Consider the following 22,739-nt stretch of genomic DNA (forward strand, 5'->3'; position numbering starts at 1 on the left):
ATTTTGTCCCGAGTTTGGTGAGTTTGTGAATATGATGAAGCCTCAAAAACACGATTCATTAGCCGTTATAACAATAAAGGGAACAATTTCAACATGTTGGAGCTCGGCCCTAAATATATTTTAAAACTAAATTTAGGTTCGGTAAGATCGGGTGAGATTATGCATGGTGTATGTTTTAAGATCAGCATGGTTGATAATGCAGACATAAGCAGGTCATAACAGTTTATAACTCACGTCCTTCAGTGTGATGATGTTGGGGTGCTGTCCATATCGCAGCAGGATCTCGATCTCTTCAGACGGGTCTGTGCTGGTCTTATCAATCATCTGTCACATATTATATCACGTATTAATCAATCATCTGTCACATATTATATCACGTATTAATCAATCATCTGTCACATATTATATCACGTATTAATCAATCATCTGTCACATATTATATCACGTATTAATCAATCATCTGTCACATATTATATCACGTATTAATCAATCATCTGTCACATATTATATCATGTATTAATCAATCATCTGCCACATATTATATCACGTATTAATCAATCATCTGTCACATATTATATTAGTATTAATACTGATATATTATATTAATAATAATAGCTGTGGACTCTGTTTCCTGCTGTGGGAGAGTTTTACCTTGACGGCGTACTCTGTGTTGGTGGTTTTGTGGACGCAGCGTTTGCAGACGGAGAAGGAGCCCATGCCGATGTCCTCCTTCAGGACGTAGCCGTCGCTGAACAGCAGGTTCTTCCCATGTAGCTGCTGCAGAGGAAGAAGAGATGATGATGATGATGATGATGAGGGAGAGGATGATCTATTCCTTCCTGCAACACTTTTCTCTTTTCTCTCCCTCTGTAAAACTCTCTGAGCTAATTAGTGATCCTGGGAGGCGTGAAACAGGATCTGAAGCTCCGTTAAAGACTTTAATCCTTCTTCTTCTTCTTCCTGTCTGTCTCTCTAACATCAGCCTTCTTAGTTCAGGAGCTTTAGTTTGTGCATTCACTGATGATTTATACACAGTTAGTCAGGAAATCACTAGTTTTATTTAAACTGGGTCTCAGTTCTTCAACATCTGCATCACAATGGTCCACTAAAGATACTGATGGTTCTGACCTGGACCACTGGGTGGGGGGGGGGCTTCACTAAAGATACTGATGGTTCTGACCTGGACCACCGGGTGGGGGGGGGGGCTTCACTAAAGATACTGATGGTTCTGACCTGGACCACCGGGTGGGGGGGGGCTTCACTAAAGATACTGATGGTTCTGACCTGGACCACTGGGTGGGGGGGGGGCTTCACTAAAGATACTGATGGTTCTGACCTGGACCACCGGGTGGGGGGGGGGCTTCACTAAAGATACTGATGGTTCTGACCTGGACCACCGGGTGGGGGGGGGGCTTCACTAAAGATACTGATGGTTCTGACCTGGACCACTGGGTGGGGGGGGGCTTCACTAAAGATACTGATGGTTCTGACCTGGACCACTGGGTGGGGCGGGGGCTTCACCGACTCCAGCGAACCTTCTTCATCCAACAGAGTGGAGGCGATGAAGCTGAAGCCTCTGAAGAGCTGGTGGGCTCCGGCGCTGGGGGGCACGCCGGGGGAGTCTGCACCATATTAACAATGATATTTAACTTGAAGTGGTGTTACAGACACGTCACTGTTCACATATGACATTTTAAGATCATGTATTTATTATGAACACGGCTATAATAAAGTGTTAATATAATATATATATATATATATAGAGAGAGAGAAAAAAAACATATGATAGAACCTTTTAAAGTAGGAAATAGTAGTTGTAAAGGAGATAATTGACCTCTGACCTTTGGGGGTGCGGGAGGTGAACTCCGAGTCGAAGTAGAAAGTGTCGTCAGGACGAGCCACCGCCGGTCTGAAGGGAGGTTTCATTTCTCTTCTGAAGAGTTTCTAAAGGAAGAAACAACTGTTACTGACAGCATGGAGACCAAGGTTCCCTCCTGCAGAGTGGATTTTATACTGTAAATATATTATAGATTATTATATTATTTTATAGAATATCCTCAGACACTCACGTTCCAGTCTATGGTGGAGAAGAAGCCGTGGCGTTTGATCTCCTCGGCACCGTCAGCACCAGATCCTGAAGAAAGAAACAGAGTCTCAATCCATCTATCTATCATTATTTATATTAATATTTGTCCGACCGCTTAGAAACTGAGTTGGAAATTTCATAAATACACAGCCAAAATGATCATATTTATTTGATCAAATAATCATCTAGTGATATTTTCAACAGCTTTAAATGATTCTTCGACCCAGAAAATGTAGATTTTGACACCAAGATTGACCTTTTGAGTGGCTTGGAAGATATATTGGTTCTCATAGATTTTATATGGCTGCCATCTCCAATCCACCATCTTGTCAATTCTTTCAAAAGAAAAAAATAAATTTACATGATAAAAAATATATATATATATATATTTTTAAGTTTTTAAAAAAATAAAATTTGGGTAAAGTGTGGTCAAAATTATATATATATATATATATATATATATATATATATATATATATATATATATATTTATTTAAAATCAAATATATATAATTAAATAATTAAAAAAAAATATATGTTTTTTTTTACGTTTTTTCTTAAACAAAATTTGGGTAAACTGAGGTCAGGTAAAATTATGTATATATATTTATTTATTTTAAATATATATATATATATATATATATATATATATATATATATATATATATTTTAAAAAGGTATAATTATGTATGTTGTATGTTTTAGTACAATTTTAAAAGTATAAAGCATATTTTGATAATTATCAGGAGAATATCATGATATTTTTTTAAACTCCCTGGAGCTGCCACTGACCCAGCCTGTTGGACGGGTTCCTCTTGAACAGAGCTCGGAGCAGAGACTGGGCCTCGGCACTCAGGAACTGAGGCATCCCCAGACGGGCCCTGCAGGGACACAGATGGTGATCACATGATTCACCAGAATTATTCACCAGGAACAAACAGAGTCATGGTCCATAGCAGCTGACTCTTCCACTGGAAGAACACTCACTTCAGAATCAGGTTCATGGTTTCTTTGCGGTCCTTCCCTTGAAACGGCAGCGCTCCAGTCAGCATCTCAAACTGGGAACGACAACGTTACACTGTCATCTACGGACACACAACTGTGTACTGGAACCCTAAACCATACAGGACTGGAACCCTAAACCCATTCAGGACTGTTACCCTAAACCATACACGACTGTTACCCTAAACCCATTCAGGACTGTTACCCTAAACCATTCAGGACTGTTACCCTAAACCCATTCAGGACTGTTACCCTAAACCCATTCAGGACTGTTACCCTAAACCATACAGGACTGTTACCTTAAACCATACAGGACTGTTACCCTAAACCCATACAGGACTGGAACCCTAAACCCATACAGGACTGGAACACTAAACCCATTCAGGACTGTTACCCTAAACCATACAGGACTGTTACCCTAAACCCATACAGGACTGTTACCCTAAACCATTCAGGACTGTTACCCTAAACCCATTCAGGACTGTTACCCTAAACCCATACAGGACTGTTACCCTAAACCCATACAGGACTGGAACCCTAAACCCATACAGGACTGGAACACTAAACCCATTCAGGACTGTTACCCTAAACCCATACAGGACTGTTACCCTAAACCCATACAGGACTGTTACCCTAAACCCATACAGGACTGTAACCCTAAACCCATACAGGACTGTTACCCTAAACCCATACAGGACTGTAACCCTAAACCCATACAGGAGTTACCCTAAACCATTCAGGACTGTTACCCTAAACCATACAGGACTGTTACCCTAAACCCATACAGGACTGTTACCCTAAACCATACAGGACTGTAACCCTAAACCCATACAGGACTGTTACCCTAAACCCATACAGGACTGTTACCCTAAACCCATACAGGACTGGAACCCTAAACCCATACAGGACTGGAACCCTAAACCCATACAGGACTGTTACCCTAAACCCATACAGGACTGTTACCCTAAACCATACAGGACTGGAACCCTCAACCCATACAGAACGGTTACCCTAAACCATACAGGACTGTAACCCTAAACCATACAGGACTGTTACCCTAAACCATACAGGACTGTTACCCTAAACCCATACAGGACTGTAACCCTAAACCCATACAGGACTGTTACCCTAAACCCATACAGGACTGGAACCCTAAACCATACAGGACTGGAACCCTAAACCCAAACAGGACTGGAACCCTAAACCCATACAGGACTGTTACCCTAAACCATACAGGACTGGAACCCTAAACCCATACAGGACTGTTACCCTAAACCATACAGGACTGTAACCCTAAACCCATACAGGACTGTTACCCTAAACCCATACAGGACTGGAACCCTAAACCATACAGGACTGGAACCCTAAACCCATACAGGACTGTTACCCTAGACCATACAGGACTGTTACCCTAAACCCATACAGGACTGTAACCCTAAACCCATACAGGACTGGAACCCTAAACCCATACAGGACTGGAACCCTAAACCCATACTGGACTGTTACCCTAAACCATACAGGACTGGAACCCTAAACCCATACAGGACTGGAACCCTAAACCCATACACCCTATACCCTAAACCATACAGGACTGGAACCCTAAACCCATACAGGACTGGAACCCTAAACCCATACAGGACTGTTACCCTAAACCCATACAGGACTGTTACCCTAAACCCATACAGGACTGTTACCCTAAACCATACAGGACTGGAACCCTCAACCCATACAGGACGGTTACCCTAAACCATACAGGACTGTAACCCTAAACCATACAGGACTGTTACCCTAAACCATACAGGACTGTTACCCTAAACCCATACAGGACTGTAACCCTAAACCCATACAGGACTGTTACCCTAAACCCATACAGGACTGGAACCCTAAACCATACAGGACTGGAACCCTAAACCCAAACAGGACTGGAACCCTAAACCCATACAGGACTGTTACCCTAAACCATACAGGACTGGAACCCTAAACCCATACAGGACTGTTACCCTAAACCATACAGGACTGTAACCCTAAACCCATACAGGACTGTTACCCTAAACCCATACAGGACTGGAACCCTAAACCATACAGGACTGGAACCCTAAACCCATACAGGACTGTTACCCTAGACCATACAGGACTGTTACCCTAAACCCATACAGGACTGTAACCCTAAACCCATACAGGACTGGAACCCTAAACCCATACAGGACTGGAACCCTAAACCCATACTGGACTGTTACCCTAAACCATACAGGACTGGAACCCTAAACCCATACAGGACTGGAACCCTAAACCCATACACCCTATACCCTAAACCATACAGGACTGGAACCCTAAACCCATACAGGACTGGAACCCTAAACCCATAAAGGACTGTTACCCTAAACCCATACAGGACTGGAACCCTAAACCCATACAGGACTGTTACAGTCTTTTAAATCTGTGGTTCTCATATGGAGGTCCGTGAAATTTTAAAATATACATTTAAAAAGTAGCGTCCATGAAAAAATTCTTTAAAAATAATTATTTAATAAACATTTTTAGGAAAATATAAGTATAGGTTCATAAAATCAATTTTATATTCAGTAGGCTATTCAATTTCACTAATTAGACAAATGTTTAAATGTTGTTTGTGTTTATCAGTTCCAGAGTTTAATAAATCAGACTCTGTTTTTAACTCTTTGTCCTGGTTAGGAGGAACTATATTTCACAGGGGAGCATGACTGAAAACAGGTTGAGAACCAGTGGTTTGAATAATAGAAAGTGTTCCTGCTCACCATCAGTACTCCGAACGACCACCAGTCGGCGCTGTGGTCGTGTCCCTGCCTGTTCACCACCTCTGGAGCCATGTACTCCACAGTACCACAGAAGGAATACGCCTTCTTCTCATGATCGATGGCTTCTTTACAAAGACCGAAATCTAGAAAACACAGCAGACAGTCAGGTCATCAGAACACAGCAGGAACGAGTTATATATCATTTAATATGACGGATACTGTGGTGGAAAGTAACTAAGTACATTTACTCAAGTATTGGACTTGAGTACAATTTAGAGGTACTTGTACTTAACTTGAGTATTTTCATTTTATGTAACTTTATACTTATGTTCTACTACATTTATCTGATAGCTTTAGTTACTTTCAGGTTGAGATTTGACAGAAAAACATGATAAAAATATATTTTTTTAATAAACCTCATAACAGTATATTAAGTAGTAAAAGGAGTTCTACCTTGAGAAAATAAAAACACAATCAATCAATATAAATAATGTTATAATATATTTAGAATATATAAAACAATCTGAGTGGCTCCATTCTGCATAACGAGTACTTTTACTTTTGATACTTTAAGTACATTTTGATGCTGAAGAAGATGAATGAATGAAGTAAAAGTACAAAAGTAAGTTTTTAATGCAGGACTTTTACTGTAGTGGAGTCATTTCACAGTGTGTATTAGTACTTTTACTGTAGTGGAGTCATTTCACAGTGTGTATTAGTACTTTTACTGCAGTGGAGTCATTTCATAGTGTGTATTAGTACTTTTACTGTAGTGGAGTCATTTCACAGTGTGTATTAGTACTTTTACTGTAGTGGAGTCATTTCACAGTGTGTATTAGTACTTTTACTGTAGTGGAGTCATTTCACAGTGTGTATTAGTACTTTTACTGCAGTAAAGGATCTGAATACTTCAGGATTTAGTGTCCAACACCTTTCAACTGTGAATATCCTTCAGCTACTACAATATAATAAATATAATAAATATATATGGTCAGCTCTGGGTCCACGGTGGCAGCACCCCGAGGAGAATAAAGGGTTAAAAAGGGTTATAAAGGGTTATAAAGGGTTAAAGTGATTATAGACGACGACAGAGAAGATAAAGTGTAATAATTAACGAGGAGAACATGAACGAGCTGCAACGCAGAAATCTGGAGTCAGCAAGATAAAACTGTCAGCCTACAGTGAGTAATGGAGGTCAACAAGAAGAGAGGAGGAGGTGTGTGCGTGTGTGTGTGTGTGTGTGTGTGTGTGTGTGTGTGTGTGTGTGTGTGCGTGTGTGTGTGGAGGTCTCACCTGTGAGTTTGATGTGTCCCTCTTCATCCAGGAGAATACTAAGAAAGAAAAGCATCGTCAGATGTTAATAATGATCATAGATTTGATTCATAAATCACTTTTAAAGGTACCCAAAGTCGTTTAACATGCTCAGATTGTTGCCGCTATCATTTGCTCTGCTTGTTTGTCCGATAACTTAACATCTAGACATTTAGGATGTTTTAACAGCTAAATAATCCTCAGAGGTCTCCTCCTCTCCAAACTAATGAACAGAGAATAAAACCAGAGAAACAACAGGAGATAGAGCAGGGGAAACCTTTGTCTCTGTCTGTTTGCTCAGCTTGTTTCTCTGATAAACTAACATCCAAACGTCTGATGACTCAAATCCTTCCTCCAGTTAGAATATTAGTTATAATATGCTCTATATAATAATATGATCTAATGAATAAGATGTGGCTTGAAACTGGTTTAAAAGTAAATCCATGAAGTCTTCTGACTTATGCACAAAGAAGATATGACACACAGAGTTTCCTCGAGGACTTTTCTAGGTCGCGGGGGTCAAGGGTCAACTGTCCCCTGGAGGGTGTGAGCGTGTTAATATCAACCAGCAATTTATATATAGTATAAAAAACATTGGACACTGGACTGAAAATCAAGCTTTAGGACCAGAGTTTCCTATATGAGACTATGATGGCTAAACCCTTTAAAGGCAACTTACAGAGGTTTTATCTCTAGCAGCATGAGGAATATCATATTAATAACTATTATTAATATTAATAACTGGAGGTAGTCATAAATAGCCTTTCCCCGATTAAACAAAGAGAAGAACAGGAACCTCCAGCTGATGTGAACAATAAACAGGTCAACGTTTAAAAGGCTCTGCTGATGTCTGGAGAGGAAGCTTTACACTCAGGGAAACACACACATTCTGTTGAGGAATGATGATAATAAATGTTGGAAGCTGAAATTGAAAATCCTACTGGGAACCTTTATTATAATGCATTCTCATAAGACAGAAATGTTTTGTATTAATGCCAAACATTGAGTAAAGCCCCACTGTTTGTCCAGGTTCTTGGCTGCTTCAGGATTTATTAGATTACTCCAAAATAAAAGCCTCTGGAGAGAGCACTGCAGCAGGATAACAGCTTTTATATAAAGAATACACAAACATATACATATGTTTCAGTATAATTCCACAGTGGAGGATTCAGGAGATGAGATTTGGCTTTATGAATGTAAAACCGTGCCAAGATTGAGGAATTCTCATTCTGATGGCCGGTGAAGTCTGAAAATATTTATTTTTATTTATTATATTATTGATATTTATTATTTAGGTCAGTGATGCAGTTGTCTGACACAGAACTAACATATATGTATGATATATGATATGATATGTTGACATAACCGACACATGATGCATTCCCATCAAGAAATTATTATTTCACTATAACGATTAAAAAAGTATTCAGGTTTAATTACTTTTTTTCTCTTGAAATGAGGCCTAATTTTGTATATTTGACTGAAATTGACCAATAATAATGAAAAATAAAAACAAATTATATATCAATGTGTTGGTCATGAGTTGCTGTAAAAGGTGAATAAAAGAAGTTGTGATTATTATTTTCTACATGTCCTGAAACCAGTCTGATGTCCTGGGGGGACCAGGGGTGATAGTGGACGAGGACTTTAAACACATTTATCTCCACGTGTTTGTGTTCAGGTGGTTCTTGTGATCTTACTTCTCAGGTTTGAGGTCCCTGTAGATGATCCCCAGGCCGTGGAGGTGGTCCAGGCCTAACGCCAGCTCTGCTAGATAAAACTTCACATCCTCCTCTGTGAACATCACCTGGAGGAAACATGAGACGAATTATCTTCAGGAGAACGAGACAACAGAGAATAATAAATGGGTTGTGGTCCTGAGGTCAGAGGTCATCCAGACCTTCTTCTATGAGCAGAGCACGATTTGCTCTATCTTTGTAAATATTTTGTAAAAAAGCACCAGTAGTCATCACTAACACTTGGTAAAAACATTGTGATATATTGTCTCCGTGTCTAATCAGTGGACTTTTTGTTTTGTAGATGAGGAGAAGACGGAGGTCCTGTCACCTCTTTGGAGAGTCTGGTGAAGAGATCTCCTCCTCTGAGGAAGTCCAGGATCAAGTAGAGCTTCCCTTCAGTCTGGAACGCTGCAAACACACACAAGTTCACCTCGGATCAGGAAAAAAGGATCGAAGATAGATAGAAATCAATAGGATAGGAATAAAATCAGTGGATCAAATAAACGTTTTAAACCGTTCTACACAGGGGCCTCCAGGGGCCTCCAGGGGCCTCCAGGGGCCACTGGCCCTGTGAAGAAGCCCTCGGCCCCTGCTGTGGCCCCTGTCTGTTTCAAATTAATTATAAAATTATCAATTCATAACGATATGAGCTGGAGCCAAATCCAGAAACAATATACATTCTCCACCTTTACTAACAGAATAAGAGAAAAACAGTCGGAATGGAGGACACTGGTCTAGAACCACCACTGGTCTAGAACCACCACTGGTCTAGAACCAACAGTGGTCTAGAACCAACACTGGTCTAGAACCACCACTGGTCTAGAACCAACAGTGGTCTAGAACCACCACTGGTCTAGAACCAACAGTGGTCTAGAACCAACACTGGTCTAGGACAACCATTGGTCTAGAACCAACAGTGGTCTAGAACCACCACTGGTCTAGAACCACCACTGGTCTAGAACCACCACTGGTCTAGAACCAACAGTGGTCTAGAACCACCACTGGTCTAGAACCACCACTGGTCAAGAACCACCACTGGTCTAGGACAACCACTGGTCTAGAACCACCACTGGTCTAGAACCACCACTGGTCTAGAACCACCACTGGTCTAGGACAACCACTGGTCTAGAACCAACAGTGGTCTAGAACCACCACTGGTCTAGAACCACCACTGGTCTAGGACAACCACTGGTCTAGAACCACCACTGGTCTAGGACAACCACTGGTCTAGAACCAACAGTGGTCTAGAACCACCACTGGTCTAGAACCACCACTGGTCTAGGACAACCACTGGTCTAGAACCACCACTGGTCTAGAACCAACACTGGTCTAGAACCACTACTGGTCTAGAACCACCACTGGTCTAGAACCACCACTGGTCTAGGACAACCACTGGTCTAGAACCAACAGTGGTCTAGAACCACCACTGGTCTAGAACCACCACTGGTCTAGGACAACCACTGGTCTAGAACCACCACTGGTCTAGAACCAACACTGGTCTAGAACCACTACTGGTCTAGAACCAACACTGGTCTAGGACAACCACTGGTCTAGAACCAACAGTGGTCTAGAACCACCACTGGTCCAGAACCACCACTGGTCTAGAACCAACATTGGTCTAGAACCAACACTGGTCCAGAACCAACATTGGTCTAGAACCACCACTGGTCTAGAACCAACACTGGTCTAGGACAACCACTGGTCTAGAACCAACAGTGGTCTAGAACCACCACTGGTCCAGAACCACCACTGGTCTAGAACCAACATTGGTCTAGAACCAACACTGGTCCAGAACCAACATTGGTCTAGAACCACCACTGGTCTAGAACCACCACTGGTCTAGAACCACCACTGGTCTAGGACAACCACTGGTCTAGAACCAACATTGGTCTAGAACCACTACTGGTCTAGAACCACCACTGTGTTTTTCTAAGTTTGGAGATGAAGATTGAAGTAAATGTTGGTCGTGACTCACCGTAATGCAGTTTGACAACGAACGGGTGGTTGACGTCGGCCAGGATGTCTCTCTCCATCTTGGTCCTCACGCGGTCTCTCACTGAGGATCAATAAAGGACAGATTATAGTCAGTGTGTAGAAAACTTTAGTCTCATGACGGCACATATCAATCAGGGTGAATAAATGTGATTACTCGTTGGCTGCACAATAACAAATCAATAGTTTGCTGATTTATAACCATAGAGGCTGTCTGACAGCTTCAGCAGCTGTAAACTCTATTCTGACTGAATAATGAGTCAAAGTGAAACTGGTCATACACCCCTATACACAAACTAAATGTTAATACACTTGGCATCAAAAACAGAATTGACTAAAGATGAAAATAAACTCTGTGCACCTGCTCACTTAGAAGTAACCACAACATGTAGGGGAACCGTGTGCTGAAAGGGTAAAAGAAAAACACTCTGTGGTCGTCTTTCTGCTTCCACTAGCTAAAAGAAAAGACACACCCAGTTATAGGAAACTGAGGCTGCTGCTGCCACTTCAAACCAAACAATGAAATCACCACAAAAGCCAAAGAGAACGCTGTTTTAAAACAGTCTTACATGAACTACATGACAAAAGGTTTTATAGAGGCGATAACTGCCACTTGGATGAAGACGCATCACCTCCAGCTGAACCTCTCAAGAACTGAGCTGCTGGTCCTCCCTGAACCTAAACCTACAATACACCTCAACATCAGGACTCCCTGAGTCTGAACCCAGCAGGTGGAGAGGAACTAGGCCTGATGGTGGGTGACCAACTCACCTTCTCCAGTCATGTCTCCTCAGTTACCCAGTCATGCCGCTTTGCACTTTACAACATCAGAATAATCAGACCTTACCTAACTCAACTCAGCAAAATCAATGAGCATCATGAATTATAATGACTCAGCTCACACAGTTAGACAGGCAGAGTTTTAGGACTCACAAGAGAAAGAGAACGAACGGTTGAAGGACAAATTTACCCTTTTAGTCACCAGATAAACTCCAGACACTCTGGATGAATTAACAAGAAAAAACTCACAAATCTGAGAGAAAAAAATTCAAATTTATGATGAAAAAATCTCAAACTTATGAGAAAAAGACAAATTTACAAAAAAAATCACAAATTTACACGAAAAAATCAAATTTATGAGAAAAATATACAAATTTACGTTAAAAATAGACAAATTTGCAAGCATCAGATCCAGATCTCTAATGCTGGTCCCGTTGGTCCAAGACAATCCAGACTCTTAGTGTTTGTTGTTCCCCGTTGGTGGGACCACTACCAGTTCTACCAGAGCAGGGTTCCTCTCTACCTTTAGAACCTCCTGAAGACCTTCTGAGAGGACCTTCTCTCCTAGACCAGACCACAACTCTCCTCCTTAAAGAATCATCTCCAGACCTTATTGATGCACTAACACCTCTTAGACCACCAGACCTTCATTGGTTCACCTTCCTGTAAGTCTCTTTGGATAAAAGCGTCTGCTAAATGACTAAAAGAAATATTACAATATCCTAGATAAATAAAACATAAATAAATAAACTACAACCAAAACAAATAAAACAGACTTTCAGGCTGTTAACAAAACATTGGACTGAGATAATCATTATGTATTATATTATTTTATTATTAAATTACATTAACAGCTGGAATGGCTGCTTGGGGAATATAGTTTTTTTGGCAGTTTGTGCTGCCTGTCAAACATTTACAGCTTCACTTTAAATAAAAAAATAAAAAAAGTCACATGTAAAAGTCAATATATTGAGTCCAGAAAAAAAACACATCCTGTCCATTTTTATATATCGATCGATAAGTCGATATAGTAATTATCGTGACAGGCAAACCTGATGTTTCCTTACACAAAAAAGATTGTTTAATCAAACAGCAGTCCGGTATAGGTAAAGTATGGTAAAGTTCAGGTATCGGATCTGAAAAGTCTCATCGGTGCATTACTCATTACAGGCTGCTGACCTTTCAGTGTTGCCTTCTTGAGGACCTTCATGGCATACAGCTGGTTGGCATCAGGAGGAGTCACCTTCCGCACCAGGAACACCTGCAGAAAACAAAAACATCATAAACCTCCTCAGCAGGCTGAACAAACGGCATCCTTCACCCAGGAGAACGGGGTTAAAAATGACTTTTATGTAGCTTCTGTTTTTCACTTAACTACTTCACTTCAGGCATTTAAGTACATTTATTTACTTTTATAACCCCTACCAGGACGTTTTTCTTACCCTAAACCTAGCTTTAGGGTTTTTTTTTACAACTATGAACCATACGTGTATGTATAATAATAGGCATGTTATCATTAGGTTATTTTCCCTCTAGAGCTGCTATGGGTGTAGCTTGGGAGAGAGGATCTGTCCAACTTCACCGGTTAGCAGCTCAGAAAGTCCTGTACCTGCCTGAGGGGTTAACATCTCCTGCTCTGACTGCAGCTGGGAGAGACTGCTGGGCCGCTTGTGAGTGCTTTGGGACGGACTGCTACTCATTAAGAAGAATAGGAAGGAGTCTCCAAAAGTCTCCAATTACACCAGAAAAGTTGCTAGATTTGTCGCTAGTTGCTTTTTTGACAAACAGTCTAGAGGGTCTGAATAGTCTAAATGTAGAGACAAAGAGTCTCTAGGGGGTCTGAATAGTCTAAATATAGAGACAAAGAGTCTCTAGAGGGTCTGAATAGTCTAAATATAGAGACAAAGAGTCTCTAGAGGGTCTGAATAGTCTAAATATAGAGACAAAGAGTCTCTAGAGGGTCTGAATAGTCTAAATATAGAGACAAAGAGTCTCTAGAGGGTCTGAATAGTCTAAATATAGAGACAAAGAGCCTCTAGAGGGTTTGAATAGTCTAAATATAGAGACAAAGAGTCTCTAGGGGGTCTGAATAGTCTAAATGTAGAGACAAAGAGTCTCTAGAGGGTCTGAATAGTCTAAATATAGAGACAAAGAGTCTCTAGAGGGTCTGAATAGTCTAAATATAGAGACAAAGAGTCTCTAGAGGGTCTGAATAGTCTAAATATAGAGACAAAGAGTCTCTAGAGGGTCTGAATAGTCTAAATATAGAGACAAAGAGTCTCTAGAGGGTCTGAATAGTCGAAATGTAGAGACAAAGAGTCTCTAGAGGGTCTGAATAGTCTAAATATAGAGACAAAGAGTCTCTAGAGGGTCTGAATAGTCTAAATATAGAGACAGAGTCTCTAGAGGGTCTGAATAGTCTAAATATAGAGACAAAGAGTCTCTAGAGGGTCTGAATAGTCTAAATATAGAGACAAAGAGTCTCTAGAGGGTCTGAATAGTCTAAATGTAGAGACAAAGAGTCTCTAGAGGGTCTGAATAGTCTAAATGTAGAGACAAAGAGTCTCTAGAGGGTCTGAATAGTCTAAATATAGAGACAAAGAGTCTCTAGAGGGTCTGAATAGTCTAAATGTAGAGACAAAGAGTCTCTAGAGGGTCTGAATAGTCTAAGTATAGAGACAAAGAGTCTCTAGAGGGTCTGAATAGTCTAAATGTAGAGACAAAGAGCCTCTAGAGGGTCTGAATAGTCTAAATGTAGAGACAAAGAGTCTCTAGAGGGTCTGAATAGTCTAAATGTAGAGACAAAGAGTCTCTAGAGGGTCTGAATAGTCTAAATATAGAGACAAAGAGTCTCTAGAGGGTCTGAATAGTCTAAATATAGAGACAAAGAGTCTCTAGAGGGTCTGAATAGTCTAAATGTAGAGACAAAGAGTCTCTAGAGGGTCTGAATAGTCTAAATGTAGAGACAAAGAGTCTCTAGAGGGTCTGAATAGTCTAAATATAGAGACAAAGAGTCTCTAGAGGGTCTGAATAGTCTAAATATAGAGACAAAGAGTCTCTAGAGGGTCTGAATAGTCTAAATATAGAGACAAAGAGTCTCTAGAGGGTCTGAATAGTCTAAATATAGAGACAAAGAGTCTCTAGAGGGCCTGAATAGTCTAAATGTAGAGACAAAGAGTCTCTAGAGGGTCTGAATAGTCTAAGTATAAGACAGGCTCTAAGTTAGTAACACTGCTTGCCGTGTTGGTCTGTTGTCTCATTAACTAATAATTAACTACTAATTAAAGAACCTGTATAGGAACATAGACATAAACACTCAGCCGCTTCCCAAAAAGTATTCAGTGGAAAGACGCCAGATGTGTGAGCTATTTTTACAACGCTCCGCTCTGTACCGCGACCAGAAAAACATTCATTTTGACAATCGCTCATATGTGGCATTATGGGTGGTATTGACAAACTGTTTATTCTGTGGTTAAGGTTGGAGATGTTGTTGGTGTCAGATCAGACAGACTGAGAGTCTGAGAGTGACTATGGTAGAGGATCGTTAGACGAAGAGACGGTTACCTTGCCGAAGGATCCCTGTCCCAACACTTTGAGCAGTTCAAACTGGGAGGCATCGGCCTTCTCCGAGCCCTCTTTGACCACGTGGGTGATGTTGATCTCCTTGATCTCTCCATCTTCCTGCAGAGTACAGAATAAGAGGGGGAAATATCATAAACCAGCCAGCAATCACAGAACAAACAGCTGAGACAATGAGGACAATGTGTGCTTGGACAGGAGACTGTTTGCAGTAAAAAAGAGAAGTTCTTTCACAGCTGTAAATAACTCCATATCAAAATAAAAGCTGAGAAAGAGGAAGCACAGTGAAACTTAGATGTGTGTAAGATTGAGTGAGAACGCCCAGCGCTTCTGGTCAGAGTGTGTTTTTTAACATAGTGACTGGAAACGATGCTGACTGCCACAATAAAGGAAATTAAACCATCTGTGCACATTTTAACCCTCTGAAACCTTCGGCTCTTCACCATGTTGGTATCAGTTATTCCAGCGTTACTTCACCTTTATGTCCTGATAATTCATTTTAACTTTGAATTACTTGATCAAAATGTTGAACCCAAACGAAACAAAGAAAACATAAAATCTGATCTTGAAAATATGTTTCACACACACAGAAATGTACATGTTGCAGTTATAACATTTAACAGGTAAAATGAGGATAATCTCTAGTTCTATATTTTTTCACTAAATATATTTGACATTATCTCTGGTTTTACTTGGCTGAATATCATCAAAATAAATCTGGTATGGAGTTTGAAGGCAGAACTTTAGAGAGAAGCTGATGGAGAGACTCAATGTTGCTTCATTTTCATGTTTTCACGTCATGAAGAAGTTAATGTTCAGCTGGTTTCATGGACTCTGCCGGGTTAAATAATGTAATGAAGAAAGTCTCCAGTGGTTTGATTCTGAAACGTTGAACAACATCAACAGGAAAGTTGTCATGTTGTTTACAGGGTGGAGCTCACACACACACACACACACACACACACTCACACTCTGACCTGGTGTCAACCCATAACTCATCAACACCTTCAGAAAGCATCAAAGCATCAACAACACCAAGTTTCTTTCTAGAGAAAGATTTCAGAGTTTCACACCGTGTGATAGGACGAGCCTCGTCGCCGTAGAAACCTGCAGGGAGAATTTAAATTCAGCTGAGTGGTTGGTGGGGAAACTTGTTTCTTCTTCTTCTTCCCTCTGCCCCGGAGGCTCACAGCCAGTTTCACAGTTTAATTTCAAACTTTGGGAATAAAAAGTAGGCCATGTTGCCTCTCCCACACTGACTGTGTCCTCTAAAGACTCCAGATACAAACACCTGCATCATGCAGAGCAAAATACACTAAAGTAGATGTGAACAGTTATTATTATTATGAATCATGAATTATTTTATTGTTGGTTTCTTATTCTTGCAGGAGTTTTATCCATGCTTGTTCTGTCAAAGCACTTTGTGAACGCTGTTTTTAAAGGTGCTATATAAATAAAGGTATTATTATTATTATTATTATTATTATCATCAAGTAATAATATCACATACATTCTGGATCAACCTTGTTAAATGTTTTGCTGCTTGCTGTAAAAACCAACCACATTACAACACTGTGAAGCTTTAAGTGCAACTTTTGATGGATTGTTGTTATTTTTAAAAAATTCATGGATGAAATTAGAGCTGAAGAATTACTGAAGTAGTTGAAAAATGAGTTATTTTATTATCATTATTTAACAAGCAAAAAACCCTAAATATTATCTGGTTCCAGCGTGCGGCCTCAATAACTCAGTGTGGATTTAAAAGTGCTCAAAGAAATGAAGTCAGTTAGTTTCCAGTCTTTCTGGAGCAGATTTCAGCATAAGGTATCGTATCTATTGATACGATAAAGAGTGATGATGATAAGTTTCACCATTAGCCTGTAAACAGCTGGAACCACAGGACTGAATGTGACAACAGGAAACCAGCTGCAGCTCGTTTCTACAGAACCACAGATAACAGCGTCAGGCCTCGTCTGCAGTAAAACCACTTCCCTGCTTGTTCATTTAAGCGTTATTGTCCTGAACGACAGCCGAGGGCTCTGAGAGCTCTCTGGAGACCCTCAGAGTTAATCAACATGGAGATCAGTTACCGTCCAGCGGTTCCTCTCAGCAGCAGCTGAAGACTCGGAGCTGTCGTCTGCTGCTGCTCTGCAGCTGGAAGAGTTGGCCAACACTTTGTTCTTTTTGAACAGGTGGAGAGTCAGCCAGCGGCTCAGGATGAACTTCCTCCTGTCCTTCTCCATCTCAGCATCGCCAAAACTTCTGCTTCATCATCCTACCAACAGCTGGAACCAGTCCAGAACTCTGAGCTGCTCACACAAACCATCTCAGAGACACTTTACACTGCTTCACTCTCTAGACTAGACCTTTATCTGTCCTCTCTGCAGGCCAGGGCCTCCTGCTACTCTTCTATTCCTTTATTAACTCTTCATCTTCATCTTCTCTCCATCATCTCCCTGAACGTCTCTCCATCGCTCTGATTATCTGACTGACTGCAGCTGAAGTCAACCTGAACACAGCGAGCAGGAAGGAAGAGCTGCTCTTATTCTCACACACACACACACACACACACACACACTACACACACACACTACACACACACACACACACACACACACACACGTGCAGTTGACAGAGAGATTGAAACTGAAAAGTGAAACAATCCAAAACAACAGAAAGAGAAGTTGGAAATACAGACAAAAAGGTGTTTTTCTGTTTCTGCTGCCTGATTATAAACCATCACTACAAATAGTGATTAAAAAATGATCAGACCTCCTTGTTTTCTCTTATTTGTTGTTCATTGTAATACCTATGTAACTAAAGATACATTTGTTTGCACAAATATAATGAAAACAACAAAAATATCTGATAGGGTTTAATGTAAGAGCTGATATTTAACATGGTTTTATTCATGATGATTCTGGTTATGATCAATAAAACCATGTTAAATGTCTAGATATCAGCTCTTAACTTAAACCCGTATCAGATATTTTTGTTATTTGTCCAAACAAATGAACCTTTAGTTGAACCAGACATTAAAACCAGAAACTGAAGAAAACAACATCATTTTTCCATGATTGTATGGTTGCTTCATATCAACTCCAAAGAGTTTTTGATTCCTAAATGAAGCTCTGTTCCACTTCCCTAGAGGTCAGAGGTCACACACACATCTGATCACACACACATCTGATCACACACACACATCTGATAACACACACATCTGATCTGTTACTGATTAAAAGCATAACAGCCTAATTAAAAAAGGATTTAAAAAAAAAGGATAAAACAGCTAAAAACAGAAGAAGTACACATACATACATACACAAGCTAAAAACCATGTGGACGAGAGGAACCAAAAGTTTTAGTCCTTTTTAAAGCGTGTCTGTGGTGTGTGCAGATATAAAGCAGCTGTGCAGTAGCAGAGGTCAGAGGTCAGAGGTCAGAGCTTACCTGGGCTGTAATTTTGGCAAAGTCCCTCTCTATCCAGGTGATCTGAGTCTGGTTCTGTTGTGTTTAAATATACAAAACCTACTTTTAGTTCATTTCAATATAAAGTAAATTCAGATGCACGGGACACGAATACACACACACACACACACACACACACACACACACACACACACACACACACACAGGAGGTTATTAGGGTGATGGTGGTTACCACACTAGTGACAGGAAACTTCTCTTCCCTCCTACTTCTGACTTCCTCTTTTCTTGAACCGACCTCACTTCCTTCCTGCTCGATCATTGAAACGGTTCCTGCTAACAGCTAACTGCTGGGTTAGCTAACAGCTAACAGCTAACTGCTGGGTTAGCTAACAGCTAACTGCTGGGTTAGCTAACAGCTAACTGCTGGGTTAGCTGTTAGCTCTCCACTAGAACTACTGGAACACAAGATAAATTAAAGCTATTTGGTTCTTACCAAGATAAAAAAAAAACTTTAGATTTAGAAGTGTTAGATCATTTATCTTGTTTTAAGAGTTAATTTATTATTTTAAGTGTTCAACATGCTTATTTCTAGATTTAATAACCTTAATTTAATAAATCTTGTCAAGGTATATTATCTGTCCATGCAGCAAGATCATTTCCCTCAGATTTACTGTTTGATCTGGTTTTAGACTAAACACCTTTTTGCAGTGCACACTCTCTCTCTCTCTCTCTCTCTCAGCTGCCTGAAGCAACACATCCACTACCCTGACTCCACTTCACACCACTTCACACCGTTTGCAGCATTATAGAACGAACAAACACAAACCAAGTGGCCACTTGCCTCTCGGCGGGTTCTGGTGCGGAATATGAGCCTCCACATGTCCTCATCCGTCCATGTCACTAAACTCTCTGTCTCATGAACACTCTGTGTCCTCGGTGTTGCTAACACCTTCTGTATGCAACACTACACAGATACCAATCTACACACACACACACACACACACACACACACACACACAACACTAGAAACTAGGAAGTGCAGTTTCTGTATAAAAATGGATGTGAGCAGCAGACTTGTTGGGGACAGAGTGGGAGGAAATGGACCCAGAGAGGCAGGAAGAGTCTCTTAGGGAGTGTCCTCTCTCTGGGAGCAGGGGACAGGGACAGGGACAATGGACAGGGACAGGGACAGGGACAGGGACATGGACAGGGACAGGGACAGGGGACATGGACATGGACAGGGACATGGACCATGGACAGGGACAGGGACATGGGACAGGGACAGGGACAGGGACATGGACAGGGACATGGACAGGGACAGGGACAGGGACAGGGACAGGGACATGGACATGGACAGGGACATGGGACAGGGACATGGACAGGGACATGGGGAGTGGTGGAGACAGAGGACCCACGCTCTGCTGCAGCAGCACAACTTAACTTCACACACTCTGATGTGAAGTGGAAACCAAACAGATTAATTTTCCTAATGATAAACTGATAAATGATAAACTGATTCCAGCAGCTTCAGGTGTTCCAGAGAACAGAGGAAACTGACTGCATACTCATACAAACTGCTGATGAATCTGAGAGATCGACTAAATGAAATCTTCTCCTGAGTCTCATCTGGCTCAAACGACAGCAGCTGTAGGTGGAAACATCCATACAGCAGCTGTAGGTGGAAACATCCATACAGCAGCTGTAGGTGGAAACATCCATACAGCTGCTGTAGGTGGAAACGTCCATACAGCTGCTGTAGGTGGAAACGTCCATACAGCTGCTGTAGGTGGGAACGTCCATACAGCAGCTGTAGGTGGAAACGTCCATACAGCAGCTGTAGGTGGAAACGTCCATACAGCAGCTGTAGGTGGAAACATCCATACAGCTGCTGTAGGTGGAAACATCCATACAGCAGCTGTAGGTGGAAACATCCATACAGCAGCTGTAGGTGGAAACATCCATACAGCAGATGTAGGTGGAAACATCCATACAGCAGCTGTAGGTGGAAACATCCATACAGCAGCTGTAGGTGGAAACATCCATACAGCTGCTGTAGGTGGAAACATCCATACAGCTGCTGTAGGTGGAAACATCCATACAGCTGCTGTAGGTGGAAACATCCATACAGCTGCTGTAGGTGGAAACATCCATACAGCTGCTGTAGGTGGAAACATCCATACAGCTGCTGTAGGTGGAAGCATCCATACAGCTGCTGTAGGTGGAAACATCCATACAGCAGCTGTAGGTGGAAACATCCATACAGCAGCTGTAGGTGGAAACATCCATACAGCAGCTGTAGGTGGAAACGTCCATACAGCAGCTGTAGGTGGAAACGTCCATACAGCTGCTGTAGGTGGGAACGTCCATACAGCAGCTGTAGGTGGAAACATCCATACAGCAGCTGTAGGTGGAAACATCCATACAGCTGCTGTAGGTGGAAACATCCATACAGCAGCTGTAGGTGGAAACATCCATACAGCAGCTGTACGTGAGAACGTCCATACAGCAGCTGTAGGTGGAAACATCCATACAGCAGCTGTAGGTGGAAACATCCATACAGCAGCTGTAGGTGGAAACATCCATACAGCAGCTGTAGGTGGAAACATCCATACAGCAGCTGTAGGTGGAAACATCCATACAGCAGCTGTAGGTGGAAACATCCATACAGCTGCTGTAGGTGGAAACATCCATACAGCAGCTGTAGGTGAAACATCCATACAGCAGCTGTAGGTGGGAACGTCCATACAGCAGCTGTAGGTGGAAACGTCCATACAGCAGATGTAGGTGGAAAACATCCATACAGCAGCTGTAGGTGGAAACATCCATACAGCAGCTGTAGGTGGGAAACATCCATACAGCAGCTGTAGGTGGGAACGTCCATACAGCAGCTGTAGGTGGAAACATCCATACAGCAGCTGTAGGTGGAAACATCCATACAGCAGCTGTAGGTGGAAACATCCATACAGCAAGCTGTAGGTGGAAACATCCATACAGCTGCTGTAGGTGGAAACATCCATACAGCAGCTGTAGGTGGAAACATCCATACAGCAGCTGTAGGTGAGAACGTCCATACAGCAGCTGTAGGTGGAAACATCCATACAGCAGCTGTAGGTGGAAACATCCATACAGCAGCTGTAGGTGGAAACATCCATACAGCAGCTGTAGGTGGAAACATCCATACAGCAGCTGTAGGTGGAAACATCCATACAGCTGCTGTAGGTGGAAACATCCATACAGCAGCTGTAGGTGGGAAACATCCATACAGCAGCTGTAGGTGGGAACGTCCATACAGCAGCTGTAGGTGGAAACATCCATACAGCAGATGTAGGTGGAAACATCCATACAGCATAGAATCACAATATTTGGCATCGCAATTAAATAGATTCACGGCCGCCAAGTGTCGATAATGTTTGTATTATTACTATGTGTGTAAAAGCATTTCAGTTGTAAGTGTGTGAGGTTTTTTACTGTAGTGTGTGAATGTGTGTTGTTTTAATACGTGTGTGTGTGTGTGTGTGTGAGAATGGTAACTCTGGATTTTGTCCCTGAAGTTCTCATACGAAACGATGATTCAAGCTGTGACCAGAGTGATCTTTGTGTCTCCTGACAGCTAGAAGACAGACCTGCTGGTGTAATAGTCTCTGATCAACACCAGGGGCCAGTGCAGACCTGCAGGTCTGCAGGTCTACAGGTCTACAGGTCTGCAGGTCTACAGGTCTGCAGGTCTGCAGGTCTACAGGTCTACAGTCAGGCAGTCAGTCTGGTCCTGAGAGCAGAGCAGCTGTAGCCTAGTAAGGACTTGTTCCTCCACATCTCACTGCTGGATGTGACAGTAATTACAGCAGGAGAGACAGAGCGAGAGGGCCGAGGGGGAGCAGCAGGAGGAGGGAGGTGACAGAGGAGAAGGAGGTGACGGAGGAGACGGAGGAGAAGGGAGGTGACGGAGGAGACGGAGGAGAAGGAGGCCGGCCTCCTGCTGGCACCGTCCAATCACAGCAGAGGAGGTCAGTCAGGGCGCAGCAGCAGCATGAATACTCAGAGCGGTTT

General features: G+C 41.8%; 1 protein-coding gene across 2 annotated transcripts in view; it reads right to left on the bottom strand.

Annotated features, from left to right (window-relative positions):
- Window positions 1-22,739, bottom strand: part of rps6ka1 (ribosomal protein S6 kinase a, polypeptide 1) — an 87,176-nt gene that overhangs the window by 9,590 nt on the left and 54,847 nt on the right. The window contains exons 1-15 of one of the 2 annotated variants that reach the window (XM_059352595.1): window positions 17,354-17,637; window positions 15,249-15,365; window positions 12,864-12,945; window positions 10,888-10,968; window positions 9,241-9,320; window positions 8,874-8,980; window positions 7,156-7,193; window positions 5,863-6,005; window positions 3,074-3,144; window positions 2,879-2,967; window positions 2,070-2,134; window positions 1,842-1,944; window positions 1,492-1,622; window positions 652-777; window positions 235-324 (exon numbers count right to left, since the gene is read on the bottom strand). In XM_059352595.1, coding sequence (XP_059208578.1) covers window positions 235-324; window positions 652-777; window positions 1,492-1,622; window positions 1,842-1,944; window positions 2,070-2,134; window positions 2,879-2,967; window positions 3,074-3,144; window positions 5,863-6,005; window positions 7,156-7,193; window positions 8,874-8,980; window positions 9,241-9,320; window positions 10,888-10,968; window positions 12,864-12,945; window positions 15,249-15,365; window positions 17,354-17,506 — 1,476 coding nt within the window. In that variant the 5' untranslated portion in view covers window positions 17,507-17,637. Of the gene's footprint in view, window positions 1-234; window positions 325-651; window positions 778-1,491; window positions 1,623-1,841; window positions 1,945-2,069; window positions 2,135-2,878; window positions 2,968-3,073; window positions 3,145-5,862; window positions 6,006-7,155; window positions 7,194-8,873; window positions 8,981-9,240; window positions 9,321-10,887; window positions 10,969-12,863; window positions 12,946-15,248; window positions 15,366-17,353; window positions 17,638-22,739 lie in introns of those variants that run through there. The other variant, XM_059352596.1, reaches the window with a different exon arrangement.

This window comes from Centropristis striata, chromosome 16 (genome assembly GCF_030273125.1).
Source record: "Centropristis striata isolate RG_2023a ecotype Rhode Island chromosome 16, C.striata_1.0, whole genome shotgun sequence".
NCBI lineage: Eukaryota > Metazoa > Chordata > Actinopteri > Perciformes > Serranidae > Centropristis > Centropristis striata.